Source organism: Schistosoma mansoni, chromosome 4, assembly GCF_000237925.1.
Source record: "Schistosoma mansoni strain Puerto Rico chromosome 4, complete genome".
Classification (NCBI taxonomy): domain Eukaryota; kingdom Metazoa; phylum Platyhelminthes; class Trematoda; order Strigeidida; family Schistosomatidae; genus Schistosoma; species Schistosoma mansoni.
Genome location: NC_031498.1, coordinates 21,791,026 through 21,804,334, shown reverse-complemented (window position 1 = coordinate 21,804,334; position 13,309 = coordinate 21,791,026). Strand labels below are relative to the sequence as shown.

General features: G+C 39.3%; 1 protein-coding gene across 3 annotated transcripts; it reads left to right on the top strand.

The window, feature by feature from the left end:
* Positions 1-10,689: 10,689 nt before the first annotated feature.
* On the top strand, positions 10,690-12,933 carry Smp_179300.1 (putative cellular nucleic acid binding protein; the record flags this gene model as incomplete). 3 transcript variants are annotated; one of them, XM_018797196.1, is given in 5 exon segments in its annotated part: positions 10,783-10,939; positions 11,073-11,184; positions 11,346-11,352; positions 11,356-11,542; positions 11,581-11,672. In XM_018797196.1, coding segments are annotated over 5 exon segments (555 nt in total).
* Positions 12,934-13,309: the final 376 nt, after the last annotated feature.

The following is a 13,309-nucleotide window of genomic DNA, read 5'->3' as shown; positions in this document are numbered from 1 at the left end:
TTGTGGAACAATCAATCGAATGGAATTCATCACTCTACATCAACTTCATTGACTACGAGAAGGCATTTGATAGCGTGGACAGGACGACACTATGGAGGCTTCTTCGACACTATGGCGTGCCTGAGAAGATAGTCAATATCATACGGGACTCCGAGGATGGACTTAACTGCCAAATCGTCCACGGAGGACAACTCACCGACTCATTCGAGGTAAAGACCGGTGTTAGGCAAGGTTGCTTACTCTCACCGTTTCTCTTTCTCCTGGTGATCGACTGGATCATGAAGACGTCAACATCTGGAGGAAAGCACGGGATACAGTGGACAGGCAGGATGCAGCTTCACGATTTAGACTTCGTGGATGATCTGGCTCTTCTATCACAAACGCAACAACAAATGCAGGAGAAAACGACCAGTGTCGCAACAGCCTCAGCAGCAGTAGGTCTCAATATAAACAAAGAGAAAAGCAAGACTCTCCGATACAATACAATATGCACCAATCAAATTACACTTGACGGAGAAGCTTTGGAGGATGTGGAAACATTTACATATATGGGCAGCATCATTGATGAACACGGTGGATCAGATGCAGATGTGAGGGCGCGGATCGGCAAAGCAAGGGCAGCATATCTACGACTGAGGAACATCTGGAGCTCAAAACAACTCTCAACCAACACTAAGGTTAGAATTTTCAATACAAATGTGAAGACAGTTCTACTGTATGGGGAGGAGACGTGGAGAACTACGAGAGCCATTATCCAGAAGATACAAGTGTTTATTAACAGCTGTCTACGCAAGATACTTCGGATCCGATGGCCAGACACTATCAGCAACAAGCTACTGTGGGAGAGAACAAACCAGATTTCAGCGGAGGAAGAAATCAAGAAGAAGCGCTGGAAGTGGATTGGGCACACTTTGAGGAAATCATCTAATTGTGTCACAAGACAAGCCCTCACATGGAATCCTGAAGGTCAAAGGAGAAGAGGAAGACCAAAGAACACATTACGCCGAGAATTAGAGACAGACATGAGAAGAATGAACAAGAACTGGATAGAACTAGAAAAGAAGGCCCAGGACAGAGTGGGTTGGAGAATGCTGGTCGGCGGCCTATGCTCCATTGGGAGTAACAGGCGAAAGTAAGTAAGTAAGTATAACAAGGGTGTTATTTTGCTGTGACATAGTAGCATACATCCGAACCAGTGTAATTACCCAACTTCGATGTCGTAATTTGTGTATTTTACTCAAAATAATTTGTACAGCTCTAAATGTCAAGCTCAAAAATTAGTGATTAGTAATTTTTGCGTCACGATTGTAAATGGGACCACAAAACCCACCATAAAATGACGATTTGGCATACTGATTATGTGGGCAAATGCAAAGACGTAAACGATTCAAAACATTTGAAGCAACACCGGCTGTTTTTGACGCACCAACGACTCATCGAAATTGTGTAAACTGATTCACAAAGATTTTTTAAACTTCATTCATTTACGTAATATGATCGATAAAATTGATGAAACTGCTAACACAAACTCAATCGATAGACTGACTGATAATTGTCATCAGATAGTTTCGCTTTCTTATGGTCACCTTCATCTAACACATATGATTCCAGCAGGTTTTTCTACCAGTTGCTTATTTAGTAAACAGATTACGACCTTGTCGGTCTAACTGGAAATCTAGAGACACGCTCATTAGTGTAAATTATCTGTGTAATAAGCCAACTAAATCTTCAAAAAGCCAAAGACATTAGACCGGCACTGGCAAAAGTGCATGCCATTATAATAGATGATGGATAGAGATGTACTCTCTTTGATTATAATCCATGCTCTCTCTAATGATTATATGAACAGAACTCATTGTTTATCATCTTGTAAAGAGTTAATGGGCCGTAACGATTTTGTCACCCATATTTTTCGAATATACTACGTATTATCTACGAGGCGTAACTTAAACGTGGGATTATTAGTCAAGTCATTCCCATCCAACTGGAGTAGGCCCCCAATCATCGACACAGATCACTCTCGCTAGTCCTCCACAGGTTTACTCCGACATCGAAACCTTGATCATAGAGCATATTTCCTGCGTGTGTACTCATGCTCAACGAATTACCACCGGCTATTTGCCCGAAATTTCTATGATTATCAGTACCTTCGTGTACTTAAGGAGTTCATGATAACAGTCTACATGTATTGGTTTTATTACTAGATCCTATCATGGTTAAGCAATAACGAGTTTGAGAAAATGTCCCCGTAACGGAATAAATCGTATTGAAATTAACAAACTAACTGGAACAATGGTAGGAATTCTTCCTCTAGGTGTTTATACTTCTGTTCTTTCAGTTAGGCTACTATTGCATATGCAATTGTAAATCAATGCATATGGAGAGCATATCATCATGAAGGTTAACTGAGCTTCAAGTTTAAATCATAGATAGTACTAATATCAAATACTCGCACTGTTCATACGTTAAGCTGCTAACCAATGACACCGTTAAAAACGTTGATGTAATTTGTTGAAGCATCTTTAAACCATACCACTTTGCACTATCATAATTCCACTTTGTCTTACTCTCAAACAATGTACAAGTAGATTTTCATTTTGCGAGTGTTGAGAACGAAACCAAATGCTCTGAAGTTACAAGTGTTTATCGATCAGTTGCCGCTGCTTCCTTCTTGATTTAGCTTTCATTTTATCAATGTCTGGAGGATTCTTATTATTCTCTTGGTAACATCCGGCGCACGATAATCCCACATAATACAATACTTGGGCTACTTTAAATTATGTAATGATACCCCATGATAGCCTATTACTTAGTAGATCCCGAGTTTTGTCAGGAAAAGACAGTAAGCATATTGCACAAAATAATACCTAGATCCGTTCCTGTGATATAATTTTGATACTGGAGCAGTGTTCATACTACTGATCTTGTTTGTTCATGCCAGCATCTCGTAACCTGACGCCGGCAACTTCCCATTTTATCCTTGTTTGCGGTTAACATTGTGTATGGCATTTGCAGTTCGTGATCGGGTCTCTGAGTTAGTGAGGAGATGTAACGAAAGTACGGTTGGCATTTATTCTTGCAATTGCATCACAAAGGGTTGTAATTGGCATCGTGCTAATTCTGTTGTGCTAATGGATAAATTTGCTTGAACTGCTGACTAAATGTATTCTTTCGACATTATTCATTCAGTAGTTCTGATTTAACATTTGGAAATAGTTAATTGCACTGTATTTACTTCCTATTAATGACGTGGATAATCCGGTCGCTACAGTTGCCCTTTCGGTTATGGACTCTGTAAAACTCATATTGAAGGTTTTGATTGCGTTTCTTCTGAAGATGGGAGGTATTCAATTTATCGTAAAGTATGTAAGCTAAGCTGACTAGTCTTTGCGAACGATGTGTAGCACGGCGTGCCCAATGGTGATCTGATGCGGATGCTTGATTGAGCACCTTCAGACAGGGTGTGTCTAGTAAAACTAACGAGGTTAGCGTCAGAGTCATAGATTGATAGAACTATTTAGTTTGCGAATTTGGTTACCACCATAACTTCTGCAATTGCGAAAAAACAATATCTTATTAGGTTTACAGTCATAATCGATGAATTTCCATGAGTTAAAGAAATCACTTAGTCTTGACAATCCTTTAGTTAAGGTCACAGAATCTGGAAAATGTCGCCAGAGTCTGGAGACCCAGATACAACTACTAATGGCCTCTAACATTTTATATTCACTGTTATAGGAGTAGGCCGGTTTCTGGATATATATACTGCTTAAGTGTTCTTAAATGACTTAAATATCTATGAAACCTTGTATCCTCCTCCAAATCTTAATTCCTTATATGAAATAACGTGCAGATGAAGTTTACTTGGCAGATCGTTAGTAAACATGAAAGGAGTTTTAAGGGTGTAACTGTGTCGTACGCCACTTGATACTAGGCAGCAGTACAACTCGGGTCAGACTCTAAAGGATCGTATAAATTCTATGATATATTATTGCAGCCTTTGCCGAAGTTCCCGAATAAATTCAAACAACCTATGCTCCTTAAAATTGTATGTTTTACAGATATTGTTCAGCTACTCCAAGAAGGAGATAATTCAATGTTACAAGCAGTAGATTGAAATTGGTGTCTTCCACCTTATGACTCTCTATCACGCTGTCCTGTCTGTTGTTTGGCTGAGTTTTGACCACTGGAGCTTGAAGAACTCAATATAATCTACCATTCACTGAAATACTCATGATCAAGAACAGTGTAACAACAATAAACTTATTGTGATCGACATATGAATAATCAGATGGAATATCAAATCGGCAAATGTTATCTGTGTAATAATGATAAACAATGTAAATGTCGATGGGTAGTTATAAAGTATACAGGAACAAGCTTAACGAAGAACTTTGACGGCGTTTCGAACTGAATCATTCTACTCCCCGTCTTAAGATAGTCTGAGTCAGCCAACACAAAATTTTGAATGCCCATAGGAAGGGATGAACTAAATTGAAACTCACAGTTCTCAGTATGCGGGCAGTATCTACGCGCGTACATCTGTGTCTTTTCATCTTTTCTGTAGTTTCCATCAGGTCAATCACGAGGAATGAGGACCTCAACAGAGTAGAGAGAGGTTCGAAATAGACCTTCCAAATCCTTCGAGGCGCTGGACAGGATCTTATCTAGACCCTTTGGCTCACAGTTGTCTAGAAGCCTCAGTATCTTGATTACTTTCTGTTTCAAATTCAATGAGATATAGAACATCGCCGGATATTTTGAAGCTATCAACGGACATAAATACACACATTTTATGGCATGCAAGTCGGAATCCTATGGCCTTTGTATTGGTAACTCGTAACGGTATTTGTACGATTGGAGAATCCCGATATAAAATATTTGGCGTCACATCTCTTTACTTCATAACCTATAGAAAAACTTACTGTTGCTTTCCAGAGGTCTCATCAAACTAGCCTGGTTACCTAGTCTATTCCAGTTGATTTTCAGCGCTTAACCACTAGACCACTGAGCTGGCATCCAACGGTGTTAATGTCTAACTTCAACCAATCCACCAAATTGAGCGACACATCCACCATTGTTACTATATCACAACAGACCTGGTTGTACTCCTGGGTTCGAATTATTTGAAGGGATAGGGCTAATGTTGAACCTAAAAGCCAATATTTTACCGTAAAATAGATTTGAACCTGACTTATAAATGACTAAATATCTTTTACGTTGTTTTTTATAATCTTATCATATTACGTGCAATGAGACGCAGACTTTTGTGTAAGTATGGTTAATTTTAGTCATTTAACATGTCCGCTTGATGAAGGTCATATGCTTAATGGTTGTTTATGCTTAAATTCTGCAATGAGTAACAACATTTAATGAGTTTTTTGTGTCACATATTAGGTGTGTACTCAACTTTCTAGATTCTGTGACTACACATTTATGGCTAAACCTATTCAGGTGACTTTTTGAAAAGTTCGCGACTTTTCGCTGAACAGGTTAGGGAAGAGCACCGTCAGAGACATTGTGGTTACTGGCAATATATGCCGAAAAGAACGTATATTATTCAGATATGGATTCCTCAACTGCTAACACCTAGTTGGTGATCACTCATTATTTATTGCTGGGGTCGGTCAAGAAATAAGAAACGGAAAACTGTTAAAATACTTTGTGCCGAGAATTCTAAATTTACCAAAAATATAATGTTGGGTAAAGCTAATAATAACAAAATTAAGAAAACTAAAACTAAAATTGTGTTAGAATTCTGGTCGTGCTAAGTATTTGTGCAATACAACTTTTTAGGTCTAGAATTTTTATAAAGTAGGTTTGTAGAGCACTTAGTGTGAACTACGACCTTGAGAAAACGCGTACGTCAAGTTTGTTCCAGGCGTCAGAAGCCCCGTAAGTGTGAGTGAGACTCTAAAAAAAGAGCAAAAAGAGCTACTCGAAGCCCAAGTGTCGCGGAGATGCATAAAGTTTCTCCGAAAAGCCGAAAAGGTCTGAGAAAAACTGAGAAATATTTTATCCGATCAGTTCTCAATAGAAGTTTGATCAGAAACATCTAGAAAGTGAACAATCACATGTCGCGTTCCTGATTGGATGATCACCTGTACTGCTACTGTTCTTAGTAGCGTTCCGAAACTATCGGGAAGTCCAAGGTCATCAAAAATGCTATAAGCACCCTAGATTTGCTGTACATAAAGGAACCTTGGAGCAAAGCGTTTCTTCCATATTTCGCGCCTCTTCCCTTGTGTTTAGGTCTCTGTGGTTTATACATTCTGGCCTCCTATCAAAGAACGTTGTTTTTCAACAGCAATCAAAGAAGCCGTAAACAATAAGAAATGGAATATGCTGTAGAGTCTGTCTCTGAATTTTGACAAAGGTGAATTTATTTACATTGTCCACAGCCTTAACCAAAATTTGACCCTACACAAATATACTGCAACCTCTCGACACTGTTCCTGACTTGGGTTTGAGGCATAGCAACAGTTTGAACTTTTCTGAGCACATTGCATCTGAAGTATCCAAATAAAGAAAGCTCATTGGATTCATGAATATAAATTTCAGTGGCATCGAAGTGAGGTTATTATTACATAAAAATGCACCGTACCCACCCTTGAATATGGGATTTCGAGTATTATGATTTGAGGAGCATTGAAGGTGTTCAAAGAAGATTCAATAAAGCAGTTTTGGGGTATTATGACAACAAGGATTATCACCAAAGATGTCAAGAACTCAAGTTAGAACCTCTCTGGGATCAGACGCATTAGATCAAACCTTGTCTTCATCTACCGGCTTATAAATGGTATTTCTTGCCCTTCGGCATCTACCCCTTCGTATTCTATCATATCATCCTACAACACACGCAATAAAGAGGATGTCCCACCGATCCTGAGAACCTACACAAACCTATGCCAGAATCTCTTCTTCATTAGCTATTCAACCATGTGGAACAGATTCCCAGTAAACCTCTGTTGCAGTGAAACTATAACCCTACTGAAAAGTCTCCTTGATGACCTTTCTCAAAGTGGTCCGTGTCACCAATTAAATGTCAGTATGATTAAAAATGATTTATACGAACAAGGCCCACTATCCATCTAATTGTTTATAAAGCAAAGTTGAGCCTTTAAAACTTTGTTTTCCTTTCATTTAAACATTCAAAGTTCGCCTATGTTCATATTTATTATTATTGTTATTGTTACCATTATCGATTTCCAGGCACATCAGATATTTGTTTCTTCATTTGTTCCCTCCTCTCTTTTTCCTTTCTACGTAACTTGTGCTCCTAAACATCCAGTGTTTATGACTAAGATCACATTATCTTGTGTTGTACTTAAATGTGTTAACTTTGCAGATACCTTTTATTTTCACCGTGTATATGACCCATGCAAGTTGGTGTTCAGCGGTCATTCTCTGTAAATAACTTAAGCTTTCATGATATCATTCCAAACTAATACTGCACAAACTCTTATTCTGCCGTCGAATCTTAATGAATCGGCGATTTACTCTCTTACTAATTTATTTTTTGTTCCATTTGGTTGGACATATATCGCCGTTTATTCTTATTGCTTTCTCTTGTACGCCTATTAAATTATTTACATGTTTTGCACTTCACTCCTTCATTTTTCCTTGATTTCTTTCTTCAGTCAACTCGATATTCTTCTTAATTCTACAGAACCTGATTAAAGGTGACAAATATTATGCAAACATTATTGAAACATGTGTATAATGACATTCCCGAAGAAACCCGAGGTGATTTTTTCACAACACTTATGTACGAATAAGCTGTTTGTGGAGGACAATAACGATAAACTCGATACATTTTAAAAGCACCTCCATAACAATATTCATATACCTTTTCAATCGTTCTTCACATTTCAAAAACTTCACTTATAGCCACAGAAGATAATAACTGACTCAACTTCGTTTTGTTACCGACTATTATAATCAGTCATTGTGATAGGTTCGTCATAACTTTCTTCGCTATTTTTGACTGTCTTGTTTAGTGATGTTTTAACTGCAATCACTGGTTTGGCGACTTCCAATTCGTTTACGTCAAGATGTTGAACTGTGTAGTGTTTGTCATAAACGTTTTAATAAATCAATAATTATGAGTCCAGTCGCACTCTCCAATTGTGAATTTACGTTTTTTGTATTTGATTCTAATCTGATTTACAGCCCGTATATTTCGTTTAGAGAGGTCTCCGGCTACTGCCTCAGCTACAGAAATAGTTGATTTTTAACTTAGCTCAGGTTTGTCTCTCTGTTCTAGAGCGTCCTATTGCACAATGCTAAAAAATATACCATCGATATTATGCATTGGTTGAGAACCGAAGACGTCTTCAAAAACAAACCATTAGTGCTGATACAAATTTCCCATGTCATGTACCTCTTTGACTCATATTTGTAGTCCCTACGTGGTCTCCCTTCCAACCAAGAAATTCTATTGCAAGCAAAACTGGACAATCACACTAAGTAGTAGTCCAGTCATGACCCTGCGAAGGTTATTATAGTAAAAAAAGTTATAATAATGTGTCTTTTAGTCTTCCTTTTATCCGTTTCCCTTCAGGATCCTAAGTTAGTGCTTGCCTCGTGATTCATTTTGATTATCTCCGTAATGTATGCTTCTCCACTTCCAACGTCTTTTCCTAATTTCCTCTTCAAATGGAAGCTGGTTTGTTCACTTTTACAGTAGGCTGTAGCTGATGGTATCCGGCTAAAGGACATTGAATATACTGAATGGACAACTGTTCATATATAAATGTACATTTCGGTCATGGTTGTGGTAGTTCTGGAAGTTTCAGCTCCGTACAGTAGAACTGTTTTCACGTTCGTATTGAAGATTCTCACTTTGATGTTGGCTTTCAGACAGTTGTTTCGGGTTCCATATGTTCTTCGATTGTAGGAATGCAGACCTTGCTTTACCAATCCTTGCCTCTACAGTCATCGATGATGCTACCCAGATACATGGAACTTCCCACCACTTCCGGAGTTTCTCCATCAAGTGTGATTGAATTGTTCTCTGTGTTGTATTTGAGAATCACTCCTTTTGTATATATTGTATATATATATATTGTGTATATATTTTGTGTATATTGAGGCCTACTGACGCAGAGGCTACTACTACACTAGTTGTCTTGACCTGCATTTATTGGTGTGTATGGGAGCGAAGAGCTGGGTCTACTGAGAAGTCCAGATCGCCTGGCTGTATACAGTCTTTCTATTGTATTGTTAGATGTACGGCTCGATAATTAATTCTTTGAAAAAGGATTCCTTCGTTGAAATTCGTGTTTATATAATTTCACCCAGTGACTTCTGAGCGTTCATCTTATCTCATCTAGTATAGTAAATTTCTCCCTAGTTTTTTGCTAATGAATTACAACAAAAACCTATAGAGACCATGTTAATATTCACGTCAACAAAATAATCCATTGCGAATTCGATATAAAACACTGTAGCATTCGTCCTTTCATTGCCCGTTGATGTAACTATTTGTCATGGGTGACTGAGGCTTCAGTGTGGAAGAAATTAGTAACATCCTTACCTACTTAGAATCTTGAGAGCATTAGTGTTCATACATACAAATAACCAGCTTATCCAGTCTTAAACGTCCATAAGCGTAAAAGAACAGGATCCAATCGACAGTAACATTAGGAACAGTCTACATAAACTGGTAGTCAAACCTTCCTCGGTCACGGCTCATTAGTCTCCACAACCAAGAATCACCTATAGTTCAAACTCTGATTTTGAGGAATGTTTTAACGAAGTATGCATGACACCCTGTAGTCACTCTACCGATGAATTCGCATGCTGTTTCCTACCTATAACATTGCGGTTGTATAATCAAGTAAGCGAAAAATTCCTGGCCCATGCTAACTGGTGTTATGCACTACTCTCTAGGAAAAGCTCGTCGAATTAAACTCCATCAACTTACTTCACTTCACAAGTTCAGTCAGAATGTGGATAAACATGCATTAACAGTTCGTCATGTACCTATCTACAGTTGTCTTCACCATCACTGCTGGTTGAAATCGTGGCATAATAACCAGCACAAACTTGTTTGTGCTGATGATGTTCAGAAGGACGATAAAAGCTCCACTACCAAACCATCTGACTCAGAGAACAAAACTCCATCAAAATCATCCTCATGAGCTACAAAACTTCTCCACCATCTCATAATAACCTGTCTCATTAACTTGATGAGCTTGAAAATGTCACAGGTATTCAGAGCATAACAACCTTGTAGTCCGAAACCCCTTCTTACATGAGGATCCCTAGTGCAAGTTTAACCGAGAGTTGAAAATAGAGAGGTGCAAAAATACACATGGATAAGTGTAAAAGTATCGGTGTGTATGCAATGTAAACTGACTTGTCGTAGTAAGAGATTAGTAAGATGGCATACCAAAATTACAGAACACTTATAAGCGGTATTATCCATTGATGCTGGTAGTATGAAAATGGATTGACTGAAAGAAAGAAAAATTATAGGATGGGCACAAATTGTCTGGCTTTTCAGAATCATTTACTCAAACCGAAACAATGGTCATTGAACATTCACTTCAGATGCTAAATGAAACCTAAATATATTGAAGACTGATGATTTTTTTTCTATTTGGTCAAATTCAAGTAAGAAACTTAATTTTCATAAATGTTAATCAATCATGAAGCAGTTGACCACCATTTTGCTTTTTGTTTATTCACTTGCAGGTAGACTCGTTTCCTGTGAACCGTTGGGTCTCAGTAGTGCGTTGAGAGTCAGGGTGTAAGGTCTGTTAGTGTATTCTTAAGATGTCGGACGACTGTTTCAAATGTGGACGTCCCGGTCATTATGCTCGCGATTGCCAAGCTGCCCCAAGAGGTGGTGGTAGAGGTGGAGGCGGAGGTTATCGCGGCGGACGAGGCGGCGGTGGTGGAAGAGATCGTGACAATAACGATGGTCGTCGAGGTAAGTGTAGTTATGTTTTGGGGTTTTGTAAACACATTTTTGACGGTAAATTAAAGTTATTAGTCATGTGACACTTAGAATTTTCTCATAGCTTAACGATCAGTTGCGCACGCTTAGTTTTTTATGTTTGCAGACGGCTGTTTCAACTGCGGTGGGCTTGATCATTATGCTCGAGATTGTACCAGTGGTCGTGGACACTATGGTGGTGGTGGTGGAGGAGGAGGAGGTGGTTACGGTGGTCGCGGTGAGTTTGAGGTGAGTTTGATGCGTTCTGCGTGATATCTGAATGCACGTCTGGGCATCGTGTGTAGTTGATGTGTCAGAAGAAGTGTTGTTAGTTGTGTGCTTAGTGTAGATTGTTTTGTGATCCCAATGTTGCAACTGAGTATGCCTAAGTATTTGTTTGTATATTGTAGACAAATGTTTCAACTGTGGTGGGACGGGACACTTTGCACGAGATTGTACAAATGACGGACAGCGAGGTGATAGTGGCTATAATGGTGGAGGCGGTGGTGGTGGTGGTGGGCGTTGTTACAGTTGTGGTGAGTCAGGCCACATCGTTCGAAACTGCCCAAATAATAATAGCGACACGCTATGCTACAGGTATTGAATCGATGTGATGTACTGTAACTTTGCTTTAGATGTAATAAATATGGTCACTTCGCGAGAGACTGTACGGAAAGTGGAGGTTCTGGTCCCCAGTGCTATAAGTGCCATGGTTATGGCCATATAGCAAGTCGATGCAATGTGGAGGCGTGAACGAAGTCCGTGTGAGATGATGCTCAAAGTCGTAGTGCCCCGGTACACTTTCGCCCTGCACTCACGACAAGGCGAATGCATTAAATTGAAATACAAGCTTCCTGATAAATTTTTTCCCGTTACATTGTTCAGAGGCTTTTGATTTTTTGTCTGGAATTATCGAATGTGAGATTTGTTGAAAATTGTTTTGGTTGACGTATGACAAAAGAAGAACCAGTTTAGGAGCGTGTACGTTTGTAGAAGTGAATTATAATGTCTGAGAAACTCCACCTAATCGTCATTCTGACGGCCTGCACATTACTCGAATGAGCATTCAGAACCTGGTTTAGTAACGTTACAACAGTGTACATGTTCCGATGGTTCAGAGGGTTAGTATAACTATGCATGTCATAGGGATGACGCAAAGCTTGGTTGAATAAGTTGTTTAGTGAACGAGAACTAGTCGCTGTCATGCGATCAGAACACCAGACGTTCTGCTGAAGCGAATTGTGACTGGTGCTTATCACTGCGTGTTGATCTGCTGTATGGGATTACTTGGAATGGATTCGTTTGAGTTTCTTGACGCCGGGTTTTCGTCAGTCTGTTTGTTTGCATGCCGAGTTGGTGGTCATAGATATTGCATCAGGGTTAAAACAACTGAGGCTCACAGGTTAAAGAAGCGTGGTTCGAAATGGTCTGACTTCAAATCAACAGGTTTACAGATGACCAACCTTCAGATGGTAAGTGGGTATTGTTTGTTTTCCAACTGTATGCATATCAGTAGGTATCTCCCCGTAAGCAGTCCTCAACTTTCTTAACCGTACGTTGGCCATGTCATTGTTGCAACTATTGCAGCATGGAATACTTATCTCATGACAACCGATTGGTTCGGGCTTCGCTCTTATGAGTTACGGTTTTGTCAAAACGTGATTTTGTCCGCAACTGCAGTTGGAGTCCCAACAGTTCTCTGGATTGTCGAGAAGTATAGCATCTTGTGTGTCATTGTTATAAACTGCTGTCCAGCGGGAACACAGCTAGTGATAGGATTAATTCTAACAGTACGGCAAACACGCATGCTTTTTCGTGATTGTAATGCTGTGCAGATTGTATCGAGATTCAGTTCAAACCTAAAAGCCTTCATTTCATTGGGTCGTCAGATAAGTGTCACGCCTGTCGGCGCTATGACTAGTGAAGCCTTGATTTCAAACCACCGGTATGTACGAACTCCAGTATCCTGAGGACACTTAATGTGTGAACAACCCGTTGGTGACCTGCAGCCGTGGGACCGCATCTATTGACTTAGCTACAGTCTTACTGATCAGATTTTCAGGTAGATGGCTCCGGTGGTGAACCTCTAAGATGACCTACTTTCGTTAGGACCCCAGGCTAGTATCATGATTCCTATACAAATAAAATATGGTTTTTTTGGCGCAAATGTATTCGGCACTTCTTATATCAATATTTATGTATTCAAATGAAAGTCACATCGGAGTATGTTGTTTAGTTCGTATTTGATGAGGGATTTTGAGCTGGGTAGTAGTTGTTTTGGACCCGATGAATGTAAGATCTACAATGTGTTTTGTGGTTGATCTGTCACTAAAGTTAACAGAGAAGACTCTAACCAAACCCAAA